Raw genomic sequence first — 17,009 nt, 5'->3', positions numbered from 1 at the left:
GGTACTAGTATTATTTAAGGCAGAAGCCTACTCATGATTTCAAATGTCCAAAATTTATTCATTTTCCAATAAATTGTATTTTCGGGCAATAAGAATATTGACTTTAAAAATTATTTTAGTGGATAGTGGCCATTTTGTCAATAATATAACGCTTTTACCATAGGCTACTATCAGGGGGAAATTCTTCTTACCGGGGTTCTCCACACTTGTCAGGGGGGAATCTCGTCTCGTCTCTCTATCGCGTCCCCTTGAGGTATGGGATCGGGAAAGTCACTTATACTTTACAGTCAAATAAGACACGCACAACGAAATACGTTTCAACTCTCGTCTTAGTCGGTCAATCGAGCACTCTATAAGACACAGCGCCCTGGGGAAAAATCCCCAAGACTATCGCAAGGCTGACCCAAGACTAGCCCAAGACTGTGCTTAGACTCGCCCCAAGGCTTTCCAGGACCGCACTACGACTGCGTCTATCGTGCTGTGCTCCCCAAGACCAACTCAAACTCTCTTTATTCATTTTCAAAACTCTAACCAATTACAAAGCAGTAAAAAGACTCTAGCGCGTAACCTTCAATCATAAAGCCAATCACACTAAGTACTGAATACGTCATATCTTTTGATTAATCGTTCACTACATTAATAACTCCGAATACCAACTGTCAGAATGAGTAGTCAGAATAGCGACGGTTATCTCGTAATTAGTTCCAAATCACTGAGCCAAGTTCCGTCCAAAACTTCAAATAGACCTAAACGATGACAGACATAACACAGCAATTCGCTAATAATCAACTAATTAAGTCGGTTAACAGATACGCGAAAACAAATTCATGACACTACCTTGATAAAGATAATATATCTTAAATTGTAGGCTGGTGACATAGGCTAAAAATATATATTGTGAGTGATGGTGTACGTTGTGGTTGTTCTCAATTATTTAAAAAATCTGGGTTTTGAAAAGTGGCAGAAAATGCAATTTTTCGTTAATAACGTGCTCTATGGAATTGTTCTAAAAATAGCAATTTTCAAAAATGTTCGGACAAATTTCTCAAAGAATGTTATATCATAGTGTCATGAGACACTATCTTTCACACGATTTCACACAATAAACTGATGAACTTTGTCATGCAATTCATGACCAACCTTCCCAAAAATTACGAGTAGAATACCTTAAAAATAAACACGTTCAACTAGATAATAATAACTTGACTGTTATGAATACATTCTGCTATTTAGAAACCGTTTTACCAAAAATGTCCACCCCCCCAAATAGGGTTACGAAGGTGGATTCAGAAATTCGGTAGGGGAGGGGGGTAAATTAAATACTGACATCGTTTAAATTAACTACCCAAACACTGATATATTAAAATGTGCATTTAACAAAAGCAATCAAAATGAATTCAAATTAGGTTTAAAATTATTGCGAAAATTCCGGAATTCTATGACTTCTGCTGTATAAGTAGCCATATTAAAATAACTACATATACTAGTGGAAATATAATAAATCGAGCCAGGTTGTGAACGACTGTAGCAAAGGGAATAATCTTAGAACTTACAGATTATATAAAGTCAATTTCAGATTTGAAAATTATTTCGATACCATTCATAATTTTTGGATAAATTAGCAAAAATATTATCTGAATTTCACAATCTGGAAATATAATTAAGCAGCAATCCGGAGAACGGGTGAATCACGTGATTTTTTGATACACTTGTAGTTGCATTCTATTTTACCATTCTGTGGTACCCTCTGATGGTATTGTTTTGTAATAAATTTATTATTATTATTATAAATACCTACACAAACCTATGTATGTTTTGACTTATATTCGCTCCAGTTCTGGTCAGCATATACGAGTTGTGATGCCCAGTACAAGGACGCCACCAGTCAAACGCTCGACCAGATTGACGTCATCAGGAGAATGATCAACAAATATCCTAGTACATTTCAATTTGTCACAACATCCGATGGTAAGATTTTAGAGTTTTTAACAGAAAGTGTGAAGCTTCCTTCAACCCCGTCCGCAATCAACACCGCGCACCAAGAACATATCATAATAAACCATCCCGATTCATCCCCCAACTGGGGCACAATTTTATTTTCACATTTGGACAGAAATATGAAACGTAACGCCGTTCTAAAAATACTCTCATGTTAGTCATGGGATTCGTACAGGTACATGTTGACACCACAAAGTAGATTTAGACAAATACAGACAATGCAGGAGGCAACATTACCTGTTTTTGGTTTTAATGGAATCTCAACAATGTTATCATTATAATCGCAAATTTTACCTCATTTTAAACTTGATACGGATCTTACTGGACCTATTTATTATATTTATATCTAAACAACTATTCTTGCTTAGTATGTTTACATACTCTTGTGATTATGCGGAACTTGGATGTTGCTTTTGTAAAATTTATTAGTATTCTTCCAAATGAACATATAACTTGCATTATTAGTGCGCACATTCATTGACAATTAAAACGCATGCGTCCACAAATAAATGACACCAGTGCCAGGGGTTTTCAGCATTAATGCGCAACGGTACTGTGATTAACTGTTAAATAACGTTACATACATCTTTTAATTACTCTTATAGGTATAATGGAAGCTTTCCGTGATAATAAAATAGCAAGTTTGATTGGAGTTGAAAGTGGTCATAGCATCGACAGTAGTTTAGCCAAACTACGACAATTCTATAATTTGGGGGTAAGATACCTGACACTGACAGGAGATTGCAGTACACCATGGTGAGTATGACACACAGGACCTGTAAATTTTAGTTGGGCGGACTGGGAATGTCAGGTTTGGGCGAATGGATTGCATTTTTGTCGCAATTTGGCAATCAATCATTTATTATTCGTCACTGCAAATACACAAATATACCCCTATATAGATTCTATGCAAAATTACAAGAAAAAACAATGTACATGTAAATCAAGATATATTACAAATTATTCATTTTTCGCATACTAGTATTGTACAGGAATTAAGACGGTTAAGACACATTTCTCTAGTCACTTATGAGAAGGTTTCGTTGACCACATCATAATATAGTCTGAATATAACACTGTGTAATAACTAATCTTCTAACTCTTTTTTCAAGTTGGTTCCATAAATCAGAATGATTGGATCAGCGGACAAGTGAAAACTATATACTCTCTCCAATTTGTCCACAAATGTTCTGTACATTCACATACATAACGACTTATCTATGTATTTTCTTATTCAATATAACAGGGCAGATGCTCACAACCAACAAGCAGTAAATGGAGGACTTTCTGAATTCGGAAAGGTAGATATATTATGATTGTCTATTTGTAGATGATAACAATCCGAATGTTAGCGGCGGTCCGTTTATGCAATCACCCACCCGTCATCTAACTTGAGATGGGGATATCATCAATATATATTTTAATAAAGATTTATTTGTATTCGTGGCTTGGTATCAGGCATATATGTTTTACTAATATTTAGTTAAGACAATTAATAAAATAATAATGACGGCGTCACTAACACACGATGTATGATCCCGTGTTATCAAAAGTGTGGCGTTAACATCGATAACATGTGATTACGTTAACACCACGTGTCATCTTATATTCTAGGTGGTTATACAGGAAATGAATCGTTTGGGAATGATCGTGGATTTATCGGGCACACATCCAGACACCATGCGCGACGTATTAGAGATAAGCGAAGCCCCTGTTATATTCAGTCACTCGGCTGCCTATGAGAAATGCAAACATACGAGGAACGTACCCGATGACGTATTACTTTCGCTGGTAAGCCTTCACATAACGTAATTGGACATTGGGTAGGGGGTATTTCTCATAATACGAAATATTCGATGCTGCAGCCAGGCGTCGAAAACTAGGAAAATGGTCACTGTAGCGTACCATTTATACGCATACAAATATTTTTGCGACTGATTACCGCGGAAATGTTGCTAAATCAGTACATGGAATTGCATGATTTCTTTGATATAGAAGTACAATTTATAAACCCGGAGTGTTATTAAACCTGCACATTATTTTATTAATTAATCCATATGCTCTATATATTGGCAGAGAACTAACAATGGTATAGTTATGGTGAATTTCAACAGTGACATGATAAGCTGTGACGAAAGCGAGGCAACGCTAATGAATGTAGCAGGTATGTGAATATATGGTTTATGGAGCGCACGATTTTTTTCGGTCGTGAATTCATTGAATTGTACACTTAGAATCTGTTTACATACGCGTGGAAATGCATGCTTCGCGGTGGTAGACTCGATAGACAGCTAAACCAAAATATGTAAATGTACGTATTATCACAAATGTATTTTTGTAATCCCAGAGAAGTCATCTGTACCGTCATGGTCGGTATCCTTTTCATAGGGGCCATGACACGAGCGAATTACCTACTCAGCTTTATTCAGGACGCTGTTATAAAGAGCACTAACAATAATAATATCGCCTCATAATCTCACAGAACTCGCTCCACACTGCATTTTTGTTTAGAGGTAGCAGCTGTTTCCGAACGATTGACTGTTCCCTATATATATATATAGTACAACACATGCTCACCCATGAATATATATTATCTTTGGCAGATCATATAGACTATATTCGAAGAAAAATCGGCGCAACGCATGTTGGTTTGGGCGCGGAATTCGACGGAATCGTAAGGTAGACATTGTCACGTGTATTTACTCCCGGTAATACCTATAAGCGGAGCGAAATGACCACTCAATGCATAGTCACCTATGGTGGTCACAGTGATAGTAAAGTAGTAGTAATAATAATGATATGATTAATTTTCCCTGCGGCATGTTACAATAGTTCGACTGTGATTTTCTTTGAACTTGAATTCGAACTCAAAAGGCTATCAACGCCAGCTTTAACAACGGATAGCACTTTAATTTCATGTAGAAACCTAAGTTTACATTAGTGCATGACCAGGTTATTTTATTCTAACCAAAGCTGTAAGTGTATACCGAAAATAAAAATTACAAATATCGTTGCACTATTGTAAATATCACACAGTGTTTATCGGGGAAACAATGGCACTATAATCACATGACACTAACTGTAACCACCATATGTTACAGTGGTTACAGTGTTTCATCACTTGAGGCTCAGGTGTTACCAGTAGATTACTCAAACGTCACTGTGATTTCTTGTCTTAAAGGCTCCAGTGAAATCTTTAATTTGTTACAATATTTCATGACTTTACTTAATAAAGTGTCTGTGAAATGGCTGCTATTTTAACGCCTAAAATTATCCATTGATACATAAATTTTATTAATTTTTATGTTTCTAAGCATAAATTATTTTTTTAAGTGAAGAAATGCGTTTTAAACTCAGTCTACGGCAACTTTATTTTTGTGTGTTTTAAAACGAGGCTCCTCAATAGCTTCTCATTTGCATACAGAAATTCCCCTTGTGACGTCAGAAGGGGAAGTTGCTGGGTAGCTTGCATTGCCGGTACATGTAAATAATGCGAATTGCTTTTGCTGTTTTCTCATCTTTGACTAAATTGCCACTTATGTACTTGTTCGTCGAGTAAGAATGGACCATAATGAACACATTAGTATCAAGTTTGTTGCATGGCGTTGAGTCAGATGCGAAATATGTCCGGTCTGGTGTAGCTAGTCCGTGGTCGTCACCGTCACTGACGCACGTTTGTACACTGTTGCTGGACCCCGGCACTGGACAAAATCGAATTTGACGTCTGAATCGTCTTGTTATTTAGCAGGTTACTAGGCACGTCACTACACTGTTTTATTTCAACGATCGTCTGAGTAAAAAAAAAACATTCAAAATTATAATAAAAAGAGAACATATTTTGACATTCTAAACATTAAATTATAGTGATCAATAAAATAGAGAAATAATTTAAAAAACGACAAATCACAGTTACTAAATAAATGACCGCCGCATTGAAATAAATTTGTTGTGATAGATGAACGCATAACAAAAATAATTGAGAGCGGACTCACATATGATACAGACAAATTCAGAGTGGATTTAGCGTGATTTTCATAATTATGACATATTAAAAAAATACTTGTTGGAAACGCATTGACAGCCCAAGCCCGGATTCTTATTCCATAAATTATTACGCAGATCAAGCTGCAAGTAAAGGCAACAAAGGTGTGAATTCGACATTCAACACCAATCACCAGACACTTTTAGCCTGCGAAAATGAAAACAGGGCTGCGTAATTTCCTGTTTGTCCGACGCTTCGTTGTCGTGTCATTATCAAAATTACTGCTAGTATGTCCATGCTTTTACATAACACGGATGGTCTCTATAATGCGATAATCAGGATCGCAAAAAAAGTCAAATCATTTGAAACACTTACCCGGCGTCTGTCTCCCTTCTAAAATCCGCCTCAGTGATCATGGGCTGGTCCGGAATCTATTTTTTTGAAAACGTTTTGTATTGCGCCAGGTTTAAGCATGGACGTTGGCGTTTCTCATTAAAACCTAGTTGTTTTGTCATGAACAAGGACAGTTTTACGAAAAAAAGAATCTGAGGTGAAGTGGACACTACATTTGACGCTGTAAGGAGGAAGTCCACCCCAACCTTTTCTCGTTATTTTCACGGCTTTCGTCCACCGATTTCGCACCTTCGGAAAGGAAACGTGTAAATACTTACACTATGACTATACGCATTACTGCAACCGCCCACAACACAACGTTTAACCATCATAAATGTTTGTTGTGAAAACAATTTCTAAAAATTCTCTCTCTTAAAAATAAAATAGACAAAAAAAAAGAAACGCCGATCAAAAAATATATATCGTTTAAACGTATGTTGAATGACACAGTGATACAAAAGTACGGCCCAGAGGTATGGCTTCCTCTCATATTTTAGCATTTGGTGGCGCACTTTCGGCGAGAGTCGGAAATCCGGAAACAGTCGACCGTTTCAGGATAGGTGGGCGTGGCTACAGCACGGGAAATATCTCAAATTTACATGGATACGAGTAATCATTTTCAGCAAAAAAATCAATAACTGCCCATTTCAGTGGGGCACAGATCTAAAATGAGAAGCGTGTGGGTGGGCATTGCACAGGCACTTTGTGTGGTAGTCGTCGTGCAGCTCCCTGTTCGTATGGGACTCATATCAACGTACACAACGCGTATAAAATACATTCATTGTTCGTTTGTTTGTTTGTTTGTTCACGTTAATTTCCATAGAAACATGACACTGTTTGAACGACAGGGAGCCCTTTCTAGCTCCACGCAGTGACAGATTTAGGGGGTGGTTCTTTGGGTTCGTACCCCCCGCCCCGTTGAAAAAATTATTCAATTTGTTTTTGTATAATATAAAAAAATCATTGACTTAGTCTGGCGATTTTAAAGTTTGGACCCCCCATAAAAAAATCCTGCATCCGCCCCTGCGTTATGAGCCCAATATCGAAAATACCGTGACACGACGTCCACCACCTTTCAGTATTTGAACCTCTAACTTATGCTGTTCATAACAACAATGAATTATCGCTTCTAGGCCAGCAACAGGACTCGAAGACACTTCAAAATACCCAGACTTGATTATGGAGCTGATCAGTCGGGGGTGGGCCGATGAGGAAGTGGAACTTCTGGTTGGCAAAAATTTACTACAAGTCTTCGAATGGGTAGAACAGGTAATACCTTTCCATTGATAATAACTGTAATCGTTCTATGATGAATCCAGTCCCTGATAATACAAACGAAACATCGCAAGTTTCGCCACGAAAATCCGTTTAAGAATGCTTTAAACCTGCTGCAAATTTGAGAAAAATGTGATTCTTTCAGTATTCCAGTATGTTCTGCTCCCGTGAAAACAAACCAATAGAAAACATTATATGTCAATCGCGGATAATGACAAATTTCAACGTTTTATTTCTCGCTCTATAGTAAAACCAAGTCATGTTTTTGTAGTGATTATTTATTCGTATGCCGTATTAGCCATGTTGATTTTGTGAAATGTTTTATTCTATCCCATATAGGTACGCAATAAAAAGTACGAAGACGGAGAAAAGCCACACGAAGATGTTATGGAATCACAGAGTTCGACCGATAATTGTCGATCAGAATGGAATGGACTTCAGTAAACGTTTAATCATAAGGCAGTCTGTAAACGCCATCCAACTACAATTAAGCTGCACTGAGAATGGATCTCCAATTGACATAATAGATGTTTTAATGCAGGGTATCCGTAGAATATGGGAATAAGTAAGAATGTGTTGTCAGGATGCGATTATCAGAAGCGATTTTGTCAGACTAGTCTTGTGCCATTTTAGGACCTGCACGTACAGGATTAGAACAAGCGATTTTCGAATTACTGATGTATGTAATTTTGAACTGTTTGTATGTGAAAACTGCGAACTAAAAATAAATCACTACTAGAGACATTGAACAATATAATGTTCACAAAGCCATGATTCTCTCAGAATATTCCATTACAGTACTTTGTGTGCTACTTATTCCGTCTTGTTTTGTCTGTATTTAGCCAAGCATGGCGTTAACACTGTTTTAAAACTTTATTCAAATACTAATACTTAAGTAACAACTTAATGCACAATGAAAATGGTTAGCAAGAAAGAGCGGATATTTTGTTTAGCAGGTAGCTATTTGTCATCGTAATTTGGAAAGGCGGCCACAGCATTTTATTCCTTTCACTGCCGTAAATGTCATGCATTTCGTGATGGTTCTTGTTCCATTTGCCCGATTTAGGTTAATAAATAAAAATTTTATATCATCTGCGCACTCTCTTCGTCAAATGTTATGTTATATCGTTAGTCATATCAAAATATATATCAATAAAGTCAACAAATTAAGATTGATGATAACAAACAAAACTTCTGGGGATATGGCAAGATGACATCAGTTGAGTCAAATAAGACATTTATATATATATATCTCCCCCTCTCTACAGGTTTCAAGATTTGAAAGATTGCGAATTTCAAGATCCATTTATATATATATATATATATATATATATATATATATATATATATATATATATATATATATATATATATATATATATATATAGGAAGGTAGACGATTATTCCAGATGAGAGTGCTCGATACTAAACGATGAGTTTGTAGAGCATATTGTCACACGCAACGCGTAATATTACCGTAATTGTTATAGTACAGGTGTGATGGTTCAAATACCAAAATGGCAACAGTAACAAAAAGACTTCCCTGGCGGCGATGATAAAATACGAACACGGAGCCAACAGATGAGGTTTCAACTGGTACTGGTAATATTATACTCTGCAAACATCAAGTACAATAACGCGGTAAAACTCCACTACTCCAATAACTAGATACTTAAACTCCAATACAATTCAACGTGATCTCCGATCTGATCTCAGTGCTGAACAACTCCCCTATATATACCCACACTGTCTATAAATAGACCATTACATCAGCATACATAATGAGTCTGGAATTTACTACAAATTTCTAGAATGTTCCATTACCTTCTATTGCCTTCTACAGTGTCCTATTACCTATTCAACCAGCTTCTAAAAATTACACCCAGACACAGTACGGTTCTAGAACATTCTCAGTCACACGGAAGTGGTAAACAAGTCGTATGCGACACAGATTTACATACGTGGACAGAGAAATTAAGACACGACTACATGAGTAAAGTTGACTCTACAGTACTGTTTCGTAAGGTACATGTAGTACCTCACTCATCAGGAGTTAAGACTTTATTAAATAAACCACCGAAATAGACTACGTTATAAGCGCTACAGATTTGCATAACAATGGAGTGTGTTTACGATATTAAAACTAGTTGTTGCATAGCAACGATTTGGCTCTGTGTCTACAGGAAGAAAAAAGCTCATTTCTTTTATTTAAACTACAGTAATGTGGTTGGAAAATTATAATATATTTCTCTCTAGTGCATAAGTTGCAACGTTTGCTTGAAGTATTATATGGTGCAGCACGCGATAACACTCCATTTGATGTCATAATCGATGTTATTGCCTTTTAATGACCAAGCGTATTTACTGAGCTCTGTTGCGTTTCTCAATGATTGGTTGCATTTCCATATATATATATATATATATATATATATATATATATATATATATATATATATATATATATATATATATATGAAATTGCCCTACTTGATACTATAGATTATTGTGACACATAGAGGATGACGTATGGTGAACGTGGTCTAATATATACTAGGAAACATTGACATTTAAAGCGCTACAGTCACGGTTGTCGCACCGCCTCGTGTTCAATATGGAACCATGGCGAATATGAGACACGTGTAAAATGCATGGTTTGTTCTCCTGAAATTCGGGCAGGCGCTGCACGACGACTACAGCGCTTTAACATTCATTAAATTGTACTCACTTGCCCCTAAGAACAAGAAATAACAATGTGTTGGAGTGACTATTAAATCGCGGTTACTAAAAAAGATTTTTTTTAGTAACCGTGATTAAATATAGTGTTTTGTGTGTTCGATAATCTCTGTCTTCTTTTTACCGAATAGAAATCACACTGGGATACTGTATCCCTTCTCAAAGATGCAGGCCAGTTTTGAAACAAAAGTAAATTTTAACAGCAGAATCGTATGTTCTGGCAGTAATAACTACACACACTGGGTTGCGGTGCTCTGTATCCCGCTAGATCGCAAGAGTAAACATGACGCATACTCTGAATCATGATCATGCTATCTTATAAATTGCTATGTCAATGTTCAAAAAGTATATTCTATTGACAGTTTGACTAGTTTTTTTAATTAATCATGTTCATTTGGCACAGCACGCAATGACCGAATAATATGACATTAATAAAAAGCCGCACATTTGAATAATAGATTTCAAGTGGTAGATGTTTGCATAACAATAATATGAGGTCGATCACATGCATAATTAGTCGTCACGATGTTTTGAGCATTGACAAGTATATGATACACCCCCAGAACAGAATTATTTATGAAATATTTATGGTGTTGATAAGATAAATAATATTCAACCAGATTGGAATCATTAAAGTATGTATTACTCTATTACAATGTTAGATGGTGCTTGCGAGCTAAGCAAAGCATGAGAGCGTGGTGTTCTTAAAAATAGTGCATATATAATCGACAGAGGTGGGTTAATTATCCATTTCAAAGCTGCTTGGTTAAATACTTTTCTACTTGTGAGATTGTTTCCCAGTATAGCGAATATCCTCCTAAAATATACGCATTAATTAATAAACAATTTTTATACTAGTTATCACAATCTGTCACCATAGTGTCGTATGTTTGACAAACGTAAACAATGTGCAATTCTTTAAAATAGGAAACATTCTGAATTTAACATTGCATAGTACAATTTTAATCAACCCACAAACAGCGCAAGGTGATTTTTTTCGGATAATAGCTAAAATATAATATAATACACCTAACACAATACCTTAAGTCCGATTAAATGCGCTCACGTTGACACACATTTCTTTTAATTTGAATGAATGTAAATAAATTAAACAGACGCATATAATGACAAGTAACAAAACTATTTAGTGGTTGATTAACTTTGTATTACCTCACTACTGCTTTTTCTGCCATGTTTTTAACTGATCTAGTTTACTTATTATTTGTTTTACTCGCACTGGTTCAGTGACTGGTTGGAGTAATTTCATCATGTTTATTTCTTAATTAAATTGTAATTGATCGTCTCATTGAGTCTGTCTCATTGATTTGATGGTCTTGCTTAATATATCCAATAACCTGCGCATACATCATCATTGTTCATGTTATTTATTTTCTGCTTTAATTATAGCTGATTTGCTTGGGTCAGTTTATTGTCAGGTGTATCCATTTGTTGGTCTAGAGAGTACTTTGGCTGACCTGGTTCATCTTTTGGCTGACCTGGTTCACCTTTTGGCTGGTCTTTTGTGATTGGTTTTGCATTTCAATTCGTGGCTTGGAGTCTTCCATGGTTTGGCCAGGGTCTTTCTTTGGTTTGTTTTGTATTTTAATTTGTTGGTTGAAATTATCCATTGTCTGGCTGGGGTCTCTCGGTGGCTGGTTTTGTATTTTAATTTGTTTTTTGTTAGTATCCGTAGTCTGGCTTTGTTCTTCCTTTGGCTGGTCTTGCATCTTCCTTTGTTGGTTGGAATTATCCATTGTCGTGCTGGGGTCTCTCGGTGGCTGGTCTTGTAATTTAATCTGTTTTCTGTTAGTATCCGTGGTCTGGCTTTGTTCTTTCATTGGCTGGTCTTGCATTATTTTTTGTTGTTTTGAATTATCCATTGTCTGGCTGGGGTCTATCGGTGGTTGGTCTTGTAATTTAATTTGCTTTCTGTTATTATCCGTGGTCTGGCTTTGTTCTCTCATTGGCTGGTCTTGCATTATTTTTTGTTGTTTTGAATTATCCATTGTCTGGCTGGGGTCTCTCGGTGGTTGGTCTTGTAATTTAATTTGTTTTCTGTTATTATCCGTGGTCTGGCTTTGTTCTCTCATTGGCTGGTCTTGCATTATTTTTTGTTGGTTGAAATTATCCATTGTTTGGCTGGGGTCTCTCTGTGACTGGTCTTGTAATTTACTTTGTTTTTTGTTAGTATCCGTAGTCTGGCTTTGTTCTTTCTGTGGCTGGTCTTGCATCTTTCTTTGTTGGTTGGAATTTTCTATTGTCTGGCTGGGGTCTCTCGGTGGTTGGTCTTGTAATTTAATCTGTTTTCTATTAGTATCCGTGGTCTGGCTTTGTTCTTTCATTGGCTGGTCTTGCATTAATTTTTGTTGGTTGGAATTATCCATTGTCTGGCTGGGGTCTCTCGGTGGTTGGTCTTGTAATTTAATTTGTTTTCTGTTATTATTCGTGGTCTGGACTTGTTCTCTCATTGGCTGGTCTTGCATTATTTTTTGTTGGTTGGAATTATCCATTGTCTTGCTGGGGTCTCTCGGTGGTTGGTCTTGTAATTTAATTTGTTTTCTGTTATTATTCGTGGTCTGGCTTTGTTCTTTCATTGGCTGGTCTTGCATTATTCGTTGTTGGTTGGAATTATCCATTGTCTGGCTGGGGTCTCTCGGTGGTTGGTCTTGTAATTTAATTTGTTTTCTGTTAATATCCGTGGTCTGGCTTTGTTCTCTCATTGGCTGGTCTTGCATTATTTTTTGTTGGTTGAAATTATCCCTTGTCTTGCTGGGGTCTCTCGGTGGTTGGTCTTGTAATTTAATTACTTGGTTGGACTCATCCATGATTGGATCTTGGTTTTTCTTAGGTTGGTCTTGTATTTTAACTTGTTGGTTGGACTCGTCCATGATCTGACCTGGGAGTTTCTTTGGTTGGTCTTGTGTTTTAATTTCTTGGTTGGACTCGTCCATGATCTGACCTGTGCCTTTCTTTGGTTGGTCTTGTGTTTTAATTTCTTGGTTGGACTCATCCATGATCTGACCTGCGTCTTTCTTGGGTTGGTCTTGTGTTTTAATTTCTTGGTTGGACTCATCCATGATCTGACCTGAGTTTTTCTGTGGTTGGTCTTGTGTTTTAATTTGTTGGTTGGACTCATCCATGATCTGACCTGGGTTTTTCTTTGGTTGGTCTTGTGTTTTAATTTCTTGGTTGGACTCATCCATGATCTGACCTGGGTTTTTCTTTGGTTGGTCTTGTGTTTTAATTTCTTGGTTGGACTTATCTATGGTCTGGACGGGAACTATATTCGGTTGTTCTTGTATTTTAACGTGCTGGCTGGGATTCATGCCTGGTTTAACTTGTTTACTCATTTGTTGTTCGGGGTTATTTTTTGGCTGATCATTCACATTTTTAGGCTGGCTAGACCCAGACGATGTCTGGCCTGGTTCAGACTTCGACTTGACTGTATTGTCGCCTTGTTGTTCCGGTGTATTTTTTTGATGATCTGTTTTCCCTAATGGTATGCCTAGGCCAGTCTTTGGCAGGTCTGTAAAATTCCTTGTTTGGATAGCCTCTGTTTTGTGTTGGATATGTCCAATCTTCTTCTGGTTTTCTTTCTCATCTGACTTATCCTTTGTTTGGTCAGATCCTTGGTCAGTTTTTGGTTGATCAGTATAATTATTTGTTTGATTAGCTTCAGATTTGTGTTTGATATGTCCAGTCTTCTTCTTGCTTGGGTTCTCATCCGATTGCTTTTGTTTATGCTTTGTTTTATCTGGTTTGAAAAGCTTCTTCAGAACCTATATAAATATAATTTAAAAAGCAATGTAAATAATGTATCTAGTGTGCGTCAGTATAATTGTCTGCGTGTACGTTTGTGTGAGCGCATGGGATATGATGATTTCAATACCACAGGGGTACCCAATCAAGTGTATTCTTTGGGCCAATGATTAATTTCCAAATCTATCCCAATGTCCCATTTTACCAGAAAACTATCCCCTAAATGTCCGCTTCAACTATATATATGTATTATAGTGCCTTTACTTTTAAAAAATAGTTTGTCACTGGCATTTCCGTATACAGAACAGGACTCAGATAATGGCCAGGTATTGGCTTTGTCTGGCCTAGCTTCGCATCCGATAAATTGGGTGTATGCTTTCAAATGGTTTATCTGGTTCTCAAGGCTTATTTATATGAATTATCAGGAACAGGCAAATACAAAAACAATTCTTGAACTGCGAGTGCATGAAAACAACTCACACCGAATAACGTCATGGTGTTTTTGTTTTACAGCATACGTCATTGCTAGATGAATTTTCAAAATAATAATAAATAACGATATGAATTGCTGCATTTACCTGTGTTGAACCACCATCATCTTCAGTCTGGCTGATTTTCATTTCTTTTACACTGTTTTTAGACTGCTTGCCTCCATACAGGCTAGATTTGTCCTTTCCGCCTGTGGTAATAACTGGTCTCATTGGTCGCATCGCTAATGGTTTAACATTCATTGTATTTGCAGACCAAAACGAATCTATTGTAGTCAGAAGCTCCCATAGAGCCATGGCGGCAATGAACACGCTAAAAATTCTGAATACCCAGTTCATGATTTAAGGAACTCAGAGACGAGAATCGTCAACTCGAATATCCGACACGTAGTAACTCGGGAATAAAACACTGCAAACTAATATTTATATACGCATGATGTACCGCGATAGCTGCTGTTGTTTTATGACACGTCTGGGTGGCAGGTTAACATGTGTGCGTGGTGTCATGTGCTCAGTATTCTTATGGGGAGGGGAGAAAACAACCATTATATTCTGTCATTGTCACGTGATACGCGGAAATATAAACAATAGTGCACATCGAAGCATAAAAGCAGCCAGCTTGACAGAGATACACACAATTGACATGTGCATTGGCGAGAATTTCTTTTGTTCAGCTATTGTTCTATTTATCAGGTTTTTTTTTCTTTTGATGAATACAATGTGTCTGTCTATACGAAATACATCACACGGCTAAAAATATACCTTGTCACCATGCCGAGTAAATCGGCACTGCGCTCAGTTTTATATTTTGAGACCCAAATAACAATTCTGACACTAATATCATATGTATTTATTATGCGACAGCCCAATGCGTTTTGGTTGTGTATGCATGCGTACAATCACGTTACCAAGGCAACTGCGGTTGTAATTCGTTCGTGTAGTGTGGTAACTAGAGAATGCTCGAATATACATACGATCATCCTAGCTACGAAATCAGACGAAATATGGCGGCTGTTACTACCTCGATTGCATTTTTGTTAATTGAGCGTGAAAGTTTGGGTACCCAATTCAGTGTCCATTTAATGATTTTTTGTAAGATAAAAATGAACCAGTGCATCGACCTCCAACACTGACATGTGTATTACAGCTTGTTTTCATGCATCAAGCACATTTTACAAGATATTCTACATATTAACTTCTCACTTGTTAGGGCCTAGTGGATTAATAAGGTTCAAATTTGATGAACTTTGCACTTCTTTTCGGATTAATCTATTTTATGCTGACTGATTCACGTTCTTGACTGATTAGTGTTTTTTTCTAGTCGCTTGCCCTGGAGATGGGTGATGTTTTGTTGACGATCGGGCCAAAATCGGCTACAGTATTGAAGCCGTAGCTATAAATATTCATCGAATTGTATCAACATTTTGTACATTATACAACAACTCTTTATTAAAGTAATTGAGCTGATTTGGACTGGAATAAAATATTTTTTATTTGGAACACATCGCAATTGATCAGGAAATATTTTTTTGCTCCAATTTTCTGCGTCGATTCTGTGGGCCGGTGACCGTTATACAATTTAAAATCAGTTTGCATTGTTTACTATAGCTGTTTACAGTGTTCTAAACATTACGATTTACTTATTTTGTTGCTTCCATTCTAGACAATTATGCTCAGTGTTTGATGTAAAATTGAAGCGATGACTGAATGAACGAACCTTTGGCTGGCAAAGATGTATCTGGAAGTGTACACATTTGTACGAAGTGAAAAAAAATATTCAATGTAATGACAAAAATTGTAAAAATGCTGTGGAATTTCTTTTGTAAATAAAAATATACTAGCAATTTTCTATTAAAGGTTTATTCAAGTGGGAACAATATAATGTACAGAAAGATTGCCCGTATACACTGAAAAGTAAGCAATCGAAACCGCCAATTACGTCATTTTATTTGGTTGAAAAATCGTATTTCCCCAAGGTTGATTTTGGTTGAATTTTTGTTACAGCTTTGAGAGACCTGTATAAAGAGTTTAAAAAAAAAAAATGGTTGTTATACAAAATATTTGGGTTTGACTATTTTCATGTCAATTTCTACTGGACGTCCAGTAGAAATTGACGAGAACCCATACATTTTGTATAACAAACATATTTTTTATATGTTGATGCTCTATAACCGTAAAAAAAATTCAACCCGAATCAACCTTGAGGAAAGTTGTTTTTTAAGCACGTAAAAATCCAATTTTTGGTCAAAGGTGTAAAAAACGCAATTTTGAGTCTCAAAACTACAAATCTCTTTGGTATCCATTAAAGGTACTCATGAATATAGTTACATACATACTAAATGTTATCACATTGTTACAATGGAAGCAGATAGTGATTTTAC

The 17,009-nt window shown here is 36.5% G+C and overlaps 2 protein-coding genes across 3 annotated transcripts in view; one reads left to right on the top strand and one right to left on the bottom strand.

The window, feature by feature from the left end:
* LOC100378853 (dipeptidase 1-like) overlaps positions 1-8,741 on the top strand; it is a 42,455-nt gene extending 33,714 nt beyond the window's left edge. For both annotated transcript variants that reach the window (XM_006812535.3, XM_085492263.1), the window contains exons 3-10: positions 1,836-1,968; positions 2,604-2,754; positions 3,245-3,299; positions 3,613-3,789; positions 4,075-4,162; positions 4,602-4,677; positions 7,507-7,642; positions 7,988-8,741. In XM_006812535.3, the coding sequence (XP_006812598.2) occupies positions 1,836-1,968; positions 2,604-2,754; positions 3,245-3,299; positions 3,613-3,789; positions 4,075-4,162; positions 4,602-4,677; positions 7,507-7,642; positions 7,988-8,092 (921 nt within the window). In that variant the 3' untranslated portion in view covers positions 8,093-8,741. The remainder of the gene's footprint in view (positions 1-1,835; positions 1,969-2,603; positions 2,755-3,244; positions 3,300-3,612; positions 3,790-4,074; positions 4,163-4,601; positions 4,678-7,506; positions 7,643-7,987) is intronic.
* A 901-nt stretch (positions 8,742-9,642) lies between these two features.
* Positions 9,643-15,102, bottom strand: LOC146748233 (uncharacterized). Its single transcript, XM_085492250.1, has 2 exons — positions 14,719-15,102; positions 9,643-14,160 (listed from the first exon to the last, which is right to left on the bottom strand). Exons 1-2 carry the CDS (start codon positions 14,965-14,967, stop codon positions 11,836-11,838), a joined length of 2,574 nt encoding a protein of 857 aa, XP_085348376.1. The 5' UTR covers positions 14,968-15,102; the 3' UTR covers positions 9,643-11,835.
* Between the last annotated feature and the right edge of the window lie 1,907 nt (positions 15,103-17,009).

This window comes from Saccoglossus kowalevskii, chromosome 2 (genome assembly GCF_978046115.1).
Source record: "Saccoglossus kowalevskii chromosome 2, keSacKowa6.1, whole genome shotgun sequence".
NCBI lineage: Eukaryota > Metazoa > Hemichordata > Enteropneusta > Harrimaniidae > Saccoglossus > Saccoglossus kowalevskii.
This window is presented reverse-complemented; position numbering and strand designations above follow the sequence as displayed.